The 17,677-nt window shown below is 45.2% G+C and overlaps 2 protein-coding genes across 2 annotated transcripts; both read right to left on the minus strand.

Annotated features, from left to right (window-relative positions):
* LOC8064319 (NDR1/HIN1-like protein 10) lies at positions 4,518-5,775 on the minus strand. Its single transcript, XM_002444812.2, has one exon. It carries the CDS (start codon positions 5,434-5,436, stop codon positions 4,792-4,794), a length of 645 nt encoding a protein of 214 aa, XP_002444857.1. The 5' UTR covers positions 5,437-5,775; the 3' UTR covers positions 4,518-4,791.
* On the minus strand, positions 9,434-11,390 carry LOC8067058 (NDR1/HIN1-like protein 1). The gene has a single exon (XM_002444813.2). It carries the CDS (start codon positions 10,820-10,822, stop codon positions 10,178-10,180), a length of 645 nt encoding a protein of 214 aa, XP_002444858.1. The 5' UTR covers positions 10,823-11,390; the 3' UTR covers positions 9,434-10,177.

Genomic DNA, 17,677 nt, shown 5'->3' on the forward strand with positions numbered 1-17,677 from the left:
TCGTCCAACCATTAGCTACTACATTTCATTTTATACTTGTCTGAATATAATACAGACGAATATCTGCATATGCCAATATCACCAACTACTTGACTCCAGTCCAGATGCAATTCTTTTTATCTTGTCAACAAAATAAATGGAGGGACGGCGTACTACGTACTTACGTGGTACATTTTAATGAATTGATCTGCAAACAATTAATTCATTAATTTGCTATTTACATAATGTATTGCAGCCTTGCAGGCAGGTTCCACGTGGAGGGTAGCATCCATGGCCAACACAAGGAAAAGAAGCTGAATTATAACTATAGTAAATAAAGTAATAATACATACAGAAACAAACAAACAAACAAACAAAGTCTCACTACTCCGATCCATATATTGCAGCAGGGGTGCAGGCAGGCATGTTCTTGGGTACGGTGTTTTTTTCATAAAATTAAACCTCCACTACTTAATCAGCACGCAATGCAACTACTCTCTGCTCTCTGCCTCTCTAGGTAACCTACCCCTGCCGCTCTCAGTTTAGTTTAATTAGGTGTTTGCATACATATGTATGCAGTACTGTGTTAGTATTAGCATATACTGTATATATATAAAAATAATTCTGCTCACACAGTCGATCACTGTCACAGCGCTCCCTCTCTCTCCGAGTCTAAATAAAAGCTAGCCAAGCCGCGCATCGATGATGAGTTCATCGCCTCTACTATACTGCTAGTCCATGTCCATCTGATCTAGCCAGTAGCTACTCCTGTCTTCTTCCCAGCTAGCTCTCTTGCTCCTCCCTAGCTAGTCCGGCCGATCCCCGTCTGGCTGTCTTCATTCCTCTCACCAGTCACGCCACGCCACACAGGTACTTTACTTGCATTGGCCAGCTGCATCTGCTGATCTGCGCGCCATCATGGTTAAGAAGCAACAGCTTGCTGTTGGCGGCGGCCTCACCGGTGTTCTCAGCAGCAGCAGTATTAATAAGCAGCAGGAAACTAGTGCTGGTGCAGTGCTGCCTTGCCATCCGTCCTCTTCCTCCTACCCCGCATGGAAATGGCAATGGCAATGGACATCCTGCGGCATGCACCCAACAAGAACTCTCTCCTTCCGGCAGCAGCAGCAGCAGCAGCAGCAGCAGCAGCCAGAAGAGCAAGAGAAGGAGGACGCAAAGAATGGGCATGACCGTCACCGTCGTCAGCAGCAGCAGCAGCAGCTGGCTGCTTATGACAAGACCTTGAACTCGGCGGCCTGCTCCTCCGTCGACTTCTCTGGCGACTCCTCCTCCTTCGACAGCTCCGTGTCCACAGCTTCGGAGGAGGCCTCCGAGTCCGACGCGGAGGCTGTCATCCTGCAGGCTCTGCGCTCGGACCGACTCTTGTACGAGCCTGCAGATGATACTGAGGACGACGACGACGCCTCCTGCTGCAGGCTCATCAAGCAGCCGTCGCTCAGCAGCAAGCAGAAGCCGCAGGCCGCCGTGGCCGACAACGATGATGGCGACGACAAACCGCAGCTGGACCTGGACACCAGCAGCAAGGCACCACCACTAACGACGTCGACGTCGACGGCGGCCTTGGCGTTCGGTGGCGCGACGGCCATGTCTGTGGAGTCGCACAACCCATACCGCGACTTCAGGGAGTCCATGGAGGCTATGGTGATGAGCCAGCTGGGGCAGGAGGGTGGCGTCAAGGACTGGCGCTGGCTTGAGGAGATGTTGGGTTGGTACCTCAGGGCCAACGGCAACAACACCCACGCTCTCATCGTCGCCGCCTTTGTCGACCTGCTTGTGGCGCTCACCACCCAGCAGCCTGCTGCTGCTGCAGATTATTGTTATTCATCGCCGTCGTCGTCGTCGTCGTCTCCGGTGGCCACCCCTCCTGCTAGTGCTGGTGCTACCAACTGCTCTGCTGCTTCATCCATTGACGATTGCTCTTGCTGCTCTTCCTCCTCCTAGCTAGCTTGTAGTCTGTCAGTCGTCTCTCGTCTGCGGCAGTGTACTAGTACGAGTACCTAGCTAGCTACTTGGTCGTCATTATATTAGCGTGCAGCTTCCATTTTGATTGATTATTTCTTAGCAGTCTGTCTGTTGCTGGCTTAGCTAGCAGCATCAACCTCAGAACGATCAATATGCATGTAGATGTAGCACAGTAGTAGTACGAACTCACAAAAATGCAAGAGATGGATATATAATGATCATGTTCGCTACAATTTTGAATTCTACCACCACGTTTTTTGTCTGTGGTACAGTTAACATGCTCTAGGGAAAAGAACCGTCAACAGTGCTAAGCTGCTAATTACAAAAAAAAAAATTAAGATAAATGTATGGTGTTGCTAAAAGAACGGAGATAACCAAAATAGGAGGTGCACTACTATTTGCTTATTTGTGGATCCCTCTTTTCTCACTACTACAATGATATTATATTAGGACTTTAGGAGACAGCTTACAGAGGCAGTCAAAAAATATTTGTGTGTCTCAAAATACCTGAGGAGCCTAATAGACAGTCAGATTATTTACACGGAGGGCCAAACAACCACAATCTATAAGTTAATTTATAAAGAGGCAGTTCTCTCAAGAGGAGAGCCTCTGTAATTCAGACCTATTTAAGGTACTGTTTGGTTTGCTCTGTTAAACTTTACCATCCGTCACATCGAATGTTTGAACACATGCATAGAGTACTAAATATGGACTATTTACGAAACTAAAAACACAGCTAAAAAGTAATTTGAGAGACGAATCTTTTAAACCTAATTATGATTGGATAATAATTGTCAAATAAGACGAAACCGCTACATTACCAGTTAGACTTTAACACCTAAACCAAACACCCCCTAAGGCCTCTTTGACAGGCCTACACTTTGGTGGCTTCGATTTCTTGCCAAAAAATGGTTTCGACTTTACCATTTTTGCCTTGGTTTTTCTTTTAGGCTCGCTTCAGTTAAAAATGCATGACCCACTAATAAAGCCGCATAGCCAACCCTAAGTCTCAACTCACAAGTCACCTGCATTGCATGACCGCACCTCTCTCCCTCTCCCACAACCGTGGCTCTCCTCCCTTTCTTCTCTTCCTCCATTTCTTCCCTCACTTGTGTTCTCACACCACGGCATTATCCTCACAGAGGAATTATACTAAAATAAAAAGCTTTGGAAGCGAATCATTTATAGTTTCATTCAGAACCGACGAGCCTGCCTTTCTAACATAGTCACTATTAATCAATTTTTTTTGGAGGCGGGCATCCATTTGCTTACGGAGTTCATGTTTATAGATGCAGACATGTTACGACATCCTTCTCCGTAAACCATTTAAAAAACAACATCGAGCTCGACAACCTTCCAGCCCTAAAATCTAATGTTGGTCATCCTCAATTTTTGACGCTACTGTTGTGAAGCCCTTCAACGACTTCGAGCGACCATGATCTCGCAGATCTCGACCGGCCCTGTGAAGCCCACAATAGGAGTTCACCCTAGATCCTGTGGAACCTTGTAGATTCATCCAACCATCCTTGCATGTGCCACCGCCACTGCCGTCTCGGGTCGTAGATCTGCCACCAACGCCGTTGTCATCTCGAGTCGCATATTTGAGAGAGAGAGAGAGAGAGAGAGAGAGAGAGAGAGAGAGAGAGAGAGAGAGATGATGGAGTGAGGCTGCTGGTCTAAGAGGAATAGGTAGAGAAGAGATTAGGGGCTCTCTAGCCGTTGGAGAAAACTCCAACCTCAAAAATTAGTTATTGGGGGAGATACAAAACATGTTTTGGGGTTTTGATGGTTTTCTCTCTAGTAGAATGAGAAAATCCAATCCCTAATAAGAAAAACTGCGGATTAGGAGAGGAGAGGTCTCCCCCTTATTTGAGGGGTGGGAGGCAGGATTTGAGGGACTGAGAAATATTTTAATTAGGTTGGGTTTGGGGAACTGCTGAAGTTATATGATCTCTAAGATAACAGTTTTTTTCTCATTGAAGCTCTGCTGGAGAGATACTCTTAATTAGAGGTGGTAGACTCAACAGCACAGGAGTGCGGGGACAAGGCTCCCCATCCGCTGGCGCGCATGGGGCCAAGTGTCCTATTGATCCACATGGGTGGAGCCACGTTGGTAGCAAGCCTACAAAGTGGGCTTGGCAATGTTTTTTTAAACTTCCATGGGGAATTAGAGAGATGGGCATGTGGGCTAGGTAATGCCCATAGAAATCCATTTGTACCATCTCCATTGTGGTGGTGTCTGGTGTGTCCATATGTAATTGTTTGTAAACAAAAATATAGTAATGAAAATTTCCTATATAGCGAACGAAAAGTAAATGAAATACAAATCCCCTAGGACGGTAGAAATTTTATTCGTTGAGATTAAGCAACCATATATAGTGGATTGTTCACGGTAGTAAATTGGATCTTTTCTTTCTTTTATATAAGTTAAATAGATAGAAAATGTTACTAGATGTGCAAGGCGTGGAATTCGCTTCACAAGAAGCGATATTTGTCACGCAACCAAATAATTAATGGATCATCATGAGAACCTAGAGAGACCAGCATATACTAGCTTCAATTATATATTTGCTGCAACTTCTATCAATAATAATCTCTAGCTGTTCTTCTATATATAATGTCATAAAAAATATATAAAATGCAGATGGCGCGAGACATACATATATATCTATCTATAGCTAGCTACCTAATTAATTAATTAATTAATTGATGATGACGAGATTATTGGCACCAGCAGCAGGTGCTGGATCGATCAGAATATCAGATATAACAAGAGTGCATGCAATGCAATGCAACGAAGTAAGAGGGAGGGAGATGGAGAATAATTAATCATCAGAAGAAGGTGACCCTGCATTCCTTCTGTTTGAACTCGGGCGGGCGTTGGGCGTGGGTAGCATGATCCCATCGCTGGAGCCTGAGCGGGCAATCGATCTTGGTCTTTGGGCCGAGCACCCTGAGCACCCAGACCTTGAGCTTCATGTGCGAGCTGATCTTGACGTCGACGGAGAAGATGGCCCCCTCGGCAGCCTCCTTCCGGAAGCCTGCGGCGGCGTTGCCGCCGACGAGGGGGCTCTCGCCGGTGAAGGCGAGATCGAGCGGGCTAGTGACGCCGGTGTCCTGGAAGAAGTCGGGCGGCCCGGCGTGGGCGAACTGCTGGCCCTCGTAGTGCGCCTGGGCGACGAGGCCGTGGTAGTGGAGGGCGATGTGCTTGTTGGGGTTGCGGACCTGCAGGCCGAGGGAGAGGTTGTAGCGGAGGATCCACGTCTGCGGGGTGAGGGTGAAGTCGGAGAGGTCGGCGGAGACGGCGGAGACGCGGATGATGTGGGGCCGGAACAGGAGGAACAGCACCAGGGCGACCAGGCCGGCGACGACGAAGATGCAGGTGAGCACGCTGAAGAGGCAGCTGAGCACGCCGCAGAAGAGGCACCGGCACGGGCAGCACAGCACCGACGACACGGTGCTCGTCTTGCTGCCCATCGACGGACGATCGAGTGAATCGGTGATCCGATGATCCCCACCCACCTGTTGCAGCAGCTAGCTACCAAGTGATCGTCGATCGATCGAGAGAGACGAGAGCGAGGCTCTGCAGGGAGACGACACTGATCGATGATGAGAGAATCGTTCGTCCGTCATGCAGTGGAGATCGAAGACAGATGATGCATGCATGGGCGGCTGGCCATGGAAGTCGCAGTCAGCTAGTGTGCGATCATGAATGAATTGCTGCTGTCCTCGATCGCGCGCCTTCTTCGATCTTTCCATCCAACTCTTCTAATCCACCCAACCATCGTCCCCTGTGCATGCGCCTCCCGGCCGGCCTAACCTTCGTTGGGCTTGGGCCTGCCCTTTGGGCCTCTAGCCTGACAATAAAATGCATGAAGCACTAATGCCAGACTTATTCTTTTCTCTTTTTTTTATTGAACCGGAGGGGTTTGCACCCCCTGCAGGAAAGCTTTATTGAAAAATAACTGTTTAAACGTTACAAGTCACCGGCTGCTCTGGATAAGGCAAACTCATGAAACAAAAAAGGAAATAAAGAAAAGTAGCATGCAATAGGATTGCCCAGAGCCTCGCTAAGCAAGATTTGCAATCCATTATTCAATAAAGGGTGAATATGCATGTTTCGCTCTTAGCAGCAACAGTCGGAACTCTTCCCTGAAGTTTTCTTTTGCCAGGGTTAAAGAGGGTTGAATCTGTCTGAAGATAAGATCATTCCTGGACTTCCATATCGTCCATGACAACAGGATGATTACCTCCATGAAGAAAGGCACTCCAAGCTGTGCTTTGAAGCTTTGCAGTATTTGAAATGGATCAACATCCAAGTCCACTTCAACGTTTACTATTGCCCAACACTGTCGAGCAAACTGACACACACTCCAGCAGTAGATGTGATAGTGACTCTTGATGTTAAGGATTTTCCAATCCTCCCTGCCCCTTTTCTTTGCAGGCAAGTATCCAAGCAGCTTTCGGTTTTTGCCTTGCATTTATGTCAGAGCCTCTCCACAAACATAATTTTCTGAGCTTGTCAATCGTGTCAATCACATTCTGTTGTAGTAGAAAAGTACTCATGCAGAAGGATGACATGGCTGTGAGCACAGAGTTAGTTACCTCCAACCTCCCAGCCTGATTCAATAAGGCTGATGTATCATGTAGCTGCTAGCCTTCTCTCACATCTGTTCACTAGAGGGGAAAAATCAATTGCAGTTGGTTTCTTCAGACTCAAGGGGAGGCCCAAGTAGGTGAAGGGCAAAGTCCCAGTATCCAAGCTGAAGGTTCTGGCCAAATGCTGAAGCTTTTCTGGGCTAATGTTGATTGGTACCATCATGAACTTATTATAGTTAACCTTTAGTCCAGTTGATTCCCCAAAAGAGTGTAAGAGGGCCTTCAGAGTCAACAGCTATCTACTGCAAGCTTCCATGATGAGAAGAGTATCATCAGCATATTGCACTATGGGGAAGTCCTCAGCATATATCAAAGGGATTGGAGATCTGAGAAGACCTCTCTGGTTTGCCTTGTTAATTATGGATTGGAGTAGGTCAGCAACTAAGACAAATAGGAGATTCTTTTCATACACACACACACACACACACACAAGTGCTATTCTACACCGAACTATTATACTGGACAGAATTCAGTACCGTTCAGTACTCGTGTTTTGACAAATAGCGCTGCCGTGTGTGTGTCTATATCTATCTATCTATATATATATATATATATATATATCCAAATGCTAAGATAATAGGAACAAGAAAGTGCTAGCAAGCTAGCCTTCTTTCCCAGCGAGTTATATATTATAAGATATTAGAGGCCAAAATTCTTCCAATTAATCATGGTTTAGCAAGACCCAGAGGGACGACAAGCTTCCAGTTGAGCATCCAAAAGTCCTAGCTAGCCAAACAATTAAGTCTGTCAGCATCAATATTTATGAGAACCATTGAGCTCTATGTCTATGTGAGATCAAGCTTCCATAAAATTATTTAGACAGATAAAGCATCTCCATGGAGATGCAGTAAAGCCTAAGCAAATAACGCCAACATATATAATGCATGCAACAACTGAAACTGATAGACAGGTCGATGATGGATTGGAGTCTAGCTATTTTGGTGCTCCATCCGTCTAGAGTACCTGTGGGGTTACTGTGTTGTAGCCACTTTAATTTCTCCATTTTCCTCTTGGAAGAAACCGATTGGACCCGACCTTGAAATCAGTTAGGTAGATTGCCTGTAGAGCGATGTATATATGCACTAATTCACAACTAACAAACATTGTTTGTCATGTCTAATTAAAGTCATCATATGCCATGATTGCTTCTTGTTCGTGGTTGCCTGAAGAGTAGCTAGGTGCCTAGGTATTTGTGTTGTTTTCCTTTGGTCACATTATTAATGGGGCAAATAATAATATTAGCTTGCATTGATCTAGTTGTGTCTAGAGTCTAGTAGGTGTGGTGGGCACTTAATTGTGGAAATCTAGTGCTGCAGGTGGCTCAAGTGAAGTATGATCCAAATAATCAAATACAAAACTCAAATAAACTAATTTCAAGTCAATTCTAAATTTTTTATATGCATTGGATGGTTCTTCCAAGTTTATTTTGGAGTGCTTAATGCCCATGTTTAAAGACTTTCATCTTGGTAGGCTCCTCTTTAGCTTAAACTTTGGGACCACAACCCTAATTCCAAGGAGGTCAAGAGCAGTATAGGACAATTTGTATGCTTAATGTCAGTTTCAAGATCTTTACAAAAGTTCTGGCCAATAGGTTGACAGAGGTAGCCAATAAAGTGGAGAGGTCAGAGCTAAGATCAATAGCCAAATTTCAAGGGCATAGTGCCACACATAGTGGATGATGGACTCTCTATCCTACAGTATGCGGATGATACTTTAATCTTTATGAAAAATAATATTGATGAAGCCAGGAACCTGAAGATAGTACTAGGTGCTTTTGAGAAGTTGTCTGTCTTGAAAATTAATTTCTATAAGACTGAGTTGTTTTTTCTTTAGCTCACATGGGGACCGGAGTAGTAAGAAGTTTATAGTGCTTTTTGGTTGCAAGGTAGGGAGCCTTCCATTTTGTTATTTAGGAATTCCAATGCATTTTCATAGGTTGTCAAATAAGGACCCGAATTCATTGGAAGAGCATTATGAAAAAAAAACTTAGTGGTTGGAAAGGAAAACTCCGATCTTCCAGTGGTAGACTAATATTAATTAACTCAGTTCTATCTAGTCTGCCTATGTTCATGATGTCCTTTTTTTTGGTTCTTAAAGGAGTACTTAAAAGGCTAAACTATTATAGATCCAGGTTTTCTAGTGGTGCTTGTGATGAATAGAAGAAGTATATGCTTGCTAAGTGGAGTTTACTTTGCAAGCCAAGGTGCATGGGAGGTCTAGGCATCTTGAACTTCGCTCAAAATTCCTATCTGCTTAATAAATGGTTGTTCGGATTGTTAAATGAGGAGTGTTTTTGGGAGGAGGTGCTTAAAAAAATACAGTTTTCGTTTAGCCCCCTCTGGATTTTGTGTCAGAGCCGGTATGTCTCGCGGCTAGTCCGATGGATCATAACCGTCCAGAAACGTCGCTCAGCAGTGGCCGAGGCACTAACAGGGCCGGCCTGTACAATGACGTGCCAACTACAACCAGCGAGCTATTGATGGATCAGTCGATATAATCATGGTGGCCGCCTCCCTCCACTAGCTAGCAGTGCATACAGAGGTACCTAGTAGGTTCATTTCTGTCATGCATAATTGTTGTTTGATCTTTCTGGAGAGCTCATTGGATCAGCTGTAGGTACCAGCAGCTTAATAATTATATATATAATTGCCATCTTGATTCAAGGCCAACATTAGCAACAGCTGACACGCCATACGTTTGGCAGCAAAGGAAGGAAGGAAGGAAGAATTCAATGGAGTAACAGCAGCTGCTCAACAACCTGATACTCTATAAAGTAGATATAGCTTTAAACTTACCGAATCAGCACCTCAGTGTATATAGTAATAGATTAGAAGGAACACTAATACATATGTCAGATCAGGGGAGTACATAATTGAGTTAATCAAATATGATGGACAACAACTATTTGATCATACTATGCATGAATGAAAAGTATATTTACAACAGCAACTTACGGAACATGTAGACACATGCATATTTTCTGGATTTGTCCCTCTGAATTTCACTGATTACAAAAGTGAAGTAATCCCTGTCCATCTACACTCAACATAGAGTTAGGCAGAAGTAGATGTCACTCAAAGGTAGCTGAGGTTTCCCGGCCAGCCCTTTCATTCATATATCCATCCATATGCATCCTCTATAGGTACATACCACCGCTCCTCATCATCTTTTCCCAATTCCCATCCACACAAACAAAATAAAAAAAAACCCAACAAACAACAAACAAAAAACTTACATATATAGGGTCAAATTATTTCATTGGTTGTCTACAAATAAACTAGTGTAGCTAGCTCATGTATATATCTGATCTTCTTATTTATTACGAAAAAGAGCATCTTCAGTTCATCAGCCCGGATTGGAAGAGTACTGAAGCTCCAACAAACGACTCGGAATGGGATTTTGGACCGGGCGCTTGCATTTGCATCGATGGATGACGAGAGACACGATGGTGTACATATATATTAGTAGTAGAAGAGGGTGGGAGTGTGAAGTGATGATGCGTGCTAATATATATGTAGTATAACTGATGAGAAACTGAGAGAACGAATAAGCAGTTGAATCAAACGTCGACGATGCAGGGTGCTGCGCGCTGGAACTTGAAGTATCCGAGCCCGCCACCGGCGTTGGATCCGTAGCTTCCCTGTCCATCGTTGACGGTGAGCAGCGCAGGGCAGCGGACCCTGAGGTGGTAGTGGCTGGTGATGAAGGCCCCAGCCTTCCAGCGGATCCACCCGTCGACGCGGATGGTGACGAGGAGGTAGCCGGCCGTCTCGTCCTGGGTGAGCGCGGTGGCGAGGTAGGCCGGGAGCGGGACGTTGGACGCGGAGAGGAAGGGCGCCCAGACGGTGGCGTCGTTGGGCGGCTGGAAGAAGGGCGGCAGCGAGGTGGGCACGGTGATCTGCATGGCGCGGTACTCGGCGTACACGTCGGCGCGGTCGTAGTAGATGCCGACGCGGTCGTTGGTGTTGCGGGAGGCGAGCGTGGCCTGCATGGTGACGGTGAGGTAGGAGGCGGAGCTGACGTTGATGCACACGATGCTCACGTCGTTGAGGAAGAAGCGGGGCTTGGTGGGGCGGAGGACGAGCCACACGATCAGCACGATGAGGAGGAGCAGCAGGATGATGCCCACCAGCGCCGCGCAGAACCGCCGGTAAAGACGCTGCCGCTCGCAGTCCTTGTGCTGGTCGCAGTACTTGATCGACATTTTTGATTTGCACTCCACTACTCCACCTATGTGCTATCTTCTTCTAGCTTCCTCTAGTTGCTCAAAGGAATTGAAGCTGGATGAAGTATGCAAGTGTGATTATTGCACGTACTGCAGATAGAGAGAAAGAGGCCAAGGAAGCAAGTATGGAAGGGAAGGCTCCTTTTGCTTTGCTAGGCTCCCTCACTCAGTGACAAGAGAAGCAGAGAGGAGAGCAGAGCAGAGCAAGGGGCCGCCAACACAACAACTAACAATAAGTAAGGAAGGAAGGAAGGGACTCCAAAGAAATAAGCAAGTTAAGGTGTATGTATGTAGTGTATATAAGCCTGGCACTGGCAGGTCAGATTCAGACGTGCTAATAATAAGCTACTAAGTACTAACTAGCTAGCTAGTACGACTTACAATTGTACTCCATCAACTATATATATGTGCGGACTTGCTCTCAAGACTTTTGGACGCTCCATCATTCAGAAGAGAAGAAAAAGGCTCGCATCACTCTTGATAGATAGCGTACAGGCCATTCTGAATGTGCACTACTGCAGTATCGAGGGAGGAAAAACTAAATTAAAGCACGGCACATAGCTCACAGATGAAGCATCTTTCATGTGATCCAAGCTGACTTCTACACTAGCTTGTCACTGAAATTACAAGCTACTACTACTTCATTTAATTTACTGACTGAAGAAATTAAGACCGATCGATGGTATATATGATTCCATATCCATCAATAATTCAATTCCTTGCATGGCTTGACGACGTCGGTCCATCGCATCGTCGTCGTGTGATGATGCCGCTGTCCCTTATTTCCACTCTCGCATAGCACATACCATGTGACTTGCATCCAGCTGATCGAACTGATGCGATGCGACATCTATCCCAATTAAGTTCACAATTCTTTCATTCCCCAAAGGGTAATTGTGTCTGCATATACTGCATCTACTTTTGCTCAGCAAAACAATCTTGCATGCAAAGGATTCAACAGCTGGTGAACCAACAGCATTAATAATATACAAAATATATTACTTTTAACTTCACTACTACTCTATATAATCCTTGTTTGGAGTGGGATTACAATATCCAGCACTAGCCATTACAGTATATGTAATATCTGCCTGTCCATGAGCATAGTGCAATTAATATATCGCCCTACAGCAACACACTTAGCTTGGAAAGTTGAAAGAGAAAGAGCAGTGGAGGCGGCAGGTGAGGTGTCCACGTCGATCACCATGCAGCCTGCCTGGAGGTCAGTTTCAGAGCATCAGTCCACATATCCCCACATCAATTTCTTTCGTTCTTTCTTTCTTTCTTTCTTTCCTTCTCTTCATAAAAGAACAAATAGAAGGATATACAAAGTAAAGGCTAGAGGCTGAGCCATGCTTCTTCCCCCATCACCTTATCTCGCTCGCTGGCACCATATACGACGTTTGTCGACCGATTTCTGAGCCAAAAGAAAACGTACAAAACATGTATATATATAAAGATATGTGCACTTAAATCGTGTTCCTCTTCTCTCCTCAGGAGTGTCACGACTCAGGACACGACACTGTCAGTCCCCACTGAACTTTCCATAATTTTGTCAGCTTCCTCCTGCCTCTTGATCATCCTCTTGTCAGATCATGCTAGCTGATGGGGTTTTGTTTTGGGTGCTTCTCTTAATTCCTTGCCATGCCCTAATATGATGCCAACTCAAAGTGTGATTCAGCAAAAGTTCAGTTTAGTTTAACATGATATGGTGTGGACCTATGGTTGGTTGGTGGCACATCATGCTCAAGAGACAGCAGCCTCAGCACCAGCTGATGCTCAGGAAGGGATATTGGAGAATCAAGGTGGGCTCTCTCACTACTCCTCTTTTCCTCGATCCCCCTCCCAGTTGGGAGTCCTGGTGCCACGCAACGACTTGGCGAGGATGCCAGGCGTTGATCTCAACCCTAGGCTATCAAAATCCAACGCTAGAGAATTAATCTTGCCTGGCCCAGGCAACCTTTTGCAACAAACTCTGAACCAAACAGCCATACATACTACCAACTGAAGCATGCAACACATCCCCACAGTCCGATCCCCCCACACACAACGAAATGAATGGCCACTTGAACTGTACATGTGGGAACGTACTCAAGCATCTAACTCCAGGTTCTAAACACATGCATGAATGTCTCCAATGCATTGCTCGTATCCCATCAAAACGGTCTATTCACACACTAGTTACTCTTTCATCGACCTATGGGGGGTGTGACAGCCCCCGGGCATTCTGTTTAAGATAGAAGAAAACTTTCTTACACACAGATCGAGAAACTCCCAAACCCCTACCTCATTCATACGTACACAGTGGCATCATTGCACATGTGAGACTTGGGGCGGTCCTTAGACCTGTGCTTTCATGTGAAACAAGCATGAATATTTTACAACAGCAATTTTTGTGCATGTGAGGCAGGGAGTCGAACTCCCAGCCGGCTGCTTCCCTCGACGGGGTCGCAACCCCCGAGCTATCAGCTCTTTGCAAATGACATTGTGCTATCTCTAAACTCCACCCTTATATATGTTATAATCTTAGAAGTGGTTGAGTAAACACCATCACTAGTCACACCAAAACCAATCTCCCCTTCAATTTTCGGTTGCGTGCATGTGTCATAATAACAGGTGAGCACTACTAGTACACCTGCATCCTTGCGTGGTCTCTAAGGGTCAAGGCTCAGGAGGGGTCAAATTAAATCTGCCGATTTCGACCCATGCATCACTACGGGACAATCGAAATTTTCCGAGTGGACAGTCGCAACCCTCGCCGGCATCGCACACTGGACAGTCACCGTGAGCTGCTTTGGGAGTTGTTTATATACTCTTGAACATGTGGTTTGTAATATATTCTGAATTTCGTATAAATTTAGTCATTTGTGATATATATATAAATGTGGTTTGTGATATATTGTTGTTGATTTTTGGTTTGTGATATATATATATATATATATATATATATATATATATATATATATGCTTTGTTGCTTACATGGAAAAGCAAAAAGAAATGTTCAAAGTGGCTTCCCCGAGTGCACGGGCTGCGGCTCTCGAGGAAGAAGGTGCCTTCCCCGAGTGCCTGGGCAGCGGCTCTCGGGGAAGAGGATGTCTTCCCCGAGTGCCTGGGCAGCGGCTCTCGGGGAAGAGGATGTCTTCCCCGAGTGGTTGGGCTGCAGCGCTCGGGGAAGAGGGTGTCTTTCCCGAGTGCCTGGGCTGCGGCGCTCGGAGAAGATGGTGTCTTCTCCGAGTGTTGCACTCGGGAAAGATTTTTTTTTAAACAAGGAAACGGCGCCGGCTACCACCAACGACGTCAACTCTTCCCCTAGTGCTAGGACGGCTCTCGGGAAAGCCTTCCCCGAGTGCACGATTTTTGGCTCTCGAAAAAGACGTCTTTTCCGTGAAGAGATACCCCGGACACTCTTCCCCGAGTGTTGCACTCGAGAATAGCTTCCCCGAGTGCAACTGGGCCTTCCCCGAGTGCATTTGACACTCGGGAAGCCACTGCTTCCCGTAGTGCATATCCATGTCTTCTTTTCATAATTGAATCATCTCAAGCAATCAAATTATACATCACTAGCTGAAAGTAGATTCTCAAATTAATAATCCATCCATCAACTCGTCGAGCAGTAGAATATAAAACAGACAACCAAAGCATGCATGCAGTTTCTGTACAAGCAGTGGCATGTGTTTCATGCACAAACCTTGATACCTGAACGCGGTTTTTTACCACCTGAGCACGGTCAGTATCCTTACTTCACACACTCTTTACCTGTTTACCATCCATAGCTATGACACTATTTGGCAAAAAGAAAAGTTTGAACTTTGAAGGTTCTACATATATATCTTCTAGATCCAAAGAAAACAGAAAAGAACCTGTTGTTGCTGTTGAAATCCATTCTAGCTACCTGTACTTTTCAGCTTTGTTGGACTACCAAACATTCATTCATACTTAGTACTAGAACGTACCAACCTGACATCATAAAGACTAGACTACACAGATCAGGACTTAAGGGGAAGAAGAACAAAGGGGCAAAAAAAAAAAGGAATATCCTTATTACTTTGATGGCAATGGTGTGTTGCTTAATTAGTACTCCTCACTAAGGTCAATAGCAAAAAGGTGGAAACAATTAGTCATCCATCACTTTCTAACCCACTCTCTTCAGATAGTGTGATGTTGCTATGCAACAACACACATCGTTTTCTATATCAACTGCAAATCAGCAATCGGCTCCAACTCCTCATGAAGCCCCAAATTTGAAACAGCAGGAAATTAACATCATATCACAAAGGCGCATGCACTAGCTAAGGAATTAGTCGGGCCAATCTTACTTGTAATTTTGTTATTTTGATACCTATTCTTATTTTATTAATTTCACCGGTAGGGGCAAGCCCCTCCTATTTTCCTAAAAAAAAAAAGAATTAGGAATGAAATGCATGCTTCAGTGGAGGGAATCTCCTTGGTCAGTGTTTGGTGATCAAAATTTGGCCCACCCATCAATGGCACTGCATATATATGGTACGGTGTGCTTGCACAAGCATGACATCATAAAGCATCAGACTTTACCGGTGGAGGCACTTTTTGGTATGTGCAAAAGAATGCATCAGCCTTTATAATGAAACTGAGGCTTAGGTTAAGTGCTGATTTATTCTCTTGCCAGAATCTGCTCTGCACAGAGAGAGTATGTAACAATTTGAAGATAGAAAGGGGATAACCGGGAAGAATAAAAATCACCTTAGACTAACTCCAACAATAAAGATACAAATAGGACACCTTTAGGTCATGCATAGTAAAAGCGTAGCCACCCAAAGTTTATCCCTCTCCAACATAGGAGCACGGGAGAATGCAAATCTCCCCACCCAGTTGAAGCCCATGGCCTCCCCTGCTCCTCCCCCTCCGGCCTTACGCTGCCACGCCTGTGCATCCGACATGCTGTTGCACACGTGCGCTCTTCCTCCTCCTTGCGCCCTGCTCCTCGCCAGGCGTCACAGAGCTGCTGGCCCCACCGTAGACCCGACTCGCCGTGGGCAGGACTCGTGGACCCGCCACGAACCTGGCTCGCCATGCCGTCGGCAGCGGGAGCGCCAGCGGAGGCCCTGGCTATGCGCGCGACCTCGTCTGCAAGACTCCACGGAGGCCCCAGCACCGAGCAGCAGTAGTAGAGATCTGGGGCGGCGGCACGGGGCGCGGCATGGATTTGGGGCTGCGAGGTGGAACCCCCCTTGATGCTGGCCGAAAGCAGCCGCATGGTCACCGCGTTGCCGACTCCGGTTGTGGTGGTGGTCCCCGTGGTATAAGGACGACACAAAGAGACGGAGGGACGACACATTTTTGCGTTGCGTGTTGCCTCCGACCTAAAATGAGTGTTGTGTTTGTCTACCTTGTTGGAGGCTGTTTTTACATTGTGTATCACCTATTTTAGGTATGGCTCTTGCTTTGCCAATTCTATTGGAGACAGTCTTGGAGCACGACCAACGCAGGTTGGCTTGAACAGTGGTTCAAGGAAAAAAATTGCTACAGGTAAGCTGAAGCAACAGTGCATTGAAATATTTTTGCAACGCAGGCTTGCACAAAACAACTATTGAATAGTGGTTCAAGGAAAAAAATTGCTACAGGTAAGCTGAAGCAACAGTGCATTGAAATATTTTGCAACGCAGGCTTGCACAAAACAACTAAAGCTCATCCTACATGCATGCTTTTTCTCTGAGTGGTGCCATGCCCTTAGCTAGCAGAAAAAATAAAGTCAACAAGTGGGTAAGTGCAGAGGAAAGTTAAAGAGCTATGGATCGGAGCTTGCATAATACTGAAACCAAGTATATCCTATCCAAAAGCAATGTAACCTAGCTAGCTAGCAAGAGGAGAGAAGAGGGTACCAATCTACTTATATCTAAAACAAAAGAAGGTAGAATATTGCAAATAATATAAAGCGGATGCAGCCACAAACATGTCATCTTAATTTTGTGGTGTCCACATGGATTCCTATGCAGAAGTTGAAGTGTGCCCATACTCCGATCAATTACAGGCTACAACGCATCATTGGAGAACTTAGGTCTTGTTTAGATACATCCAAAAACTCAAAACTTTACAAGATTCTTCATCACATCAAATCTTGCAGCATATACATGGAACATTAAATATAGATAAAAAAGATAACTAATTACATAGTTTACTTGTAAATCACAAGATGAATCTTTTAAGTCTAATGTAAACAAGACCTTAGTTTTAGTGACCGTAGCTGAAGTCTGAAGATTTACGCCCAACTGAACCCACCCAAGCTCTGATATGCTCGCGGGCCGGCCTGAGCTACAAAAAAAGTGAGCTCCTCGGGCTGAATGTCTGTGCTTACCGTTGTGGGGCTGCAGGCGGGCTTGGGCTTGGGCCAAAGGGGGGTATATATGTGATCCAAGGTCTTGTTGGCTTGATCAAGTAAGTGCTATCCAAATTCCTCAATCTCACCTGGAGGACGCTAATAAAGGTGTTTAGATCCATTTTTTTTATTTTAACATCGTAGCACTTCTATTTTTATTTGATAAATATTGTCTAATCATGGAGTAACTAGAACTAGGCTTAAAAGATTCGTCTCGCGATTTATATATAAACTATATAATAGTTTTTGTTTTCATCTATATTTAATACTTTATGCATGTACCGCAAGATTGACAGAGAATTTTGAAAAGTTTTTGTTTTTTGGAGTGAACTAAGAGCATCTCTAAGAGACTAGGTAAAATTATATTCTAAACTACAAGATTTAGCCATTGTGTAAAATAAAAAACTCACTCAAAGCATAGAGTTCCACAACAGCCTTTGTATAAGATAGCTATTGATGAGGACGACATGTTATATATGAC

Source organism: Sorghum bicolor, chromosome 7 (assembly GCF_000003195.3).
Source record: "Sorghum bicolor cultivar BTx623 chromosome 7, Sorghum_bicolor_NCBIv3, whole genome shotgun sequence".
Lineage (NCBI taxonomy): Eukaryota > Viridiplantae > Streptophyta > Magnoliopsida > Poales > Poaceae > Sorghum > Sorghum bicolor.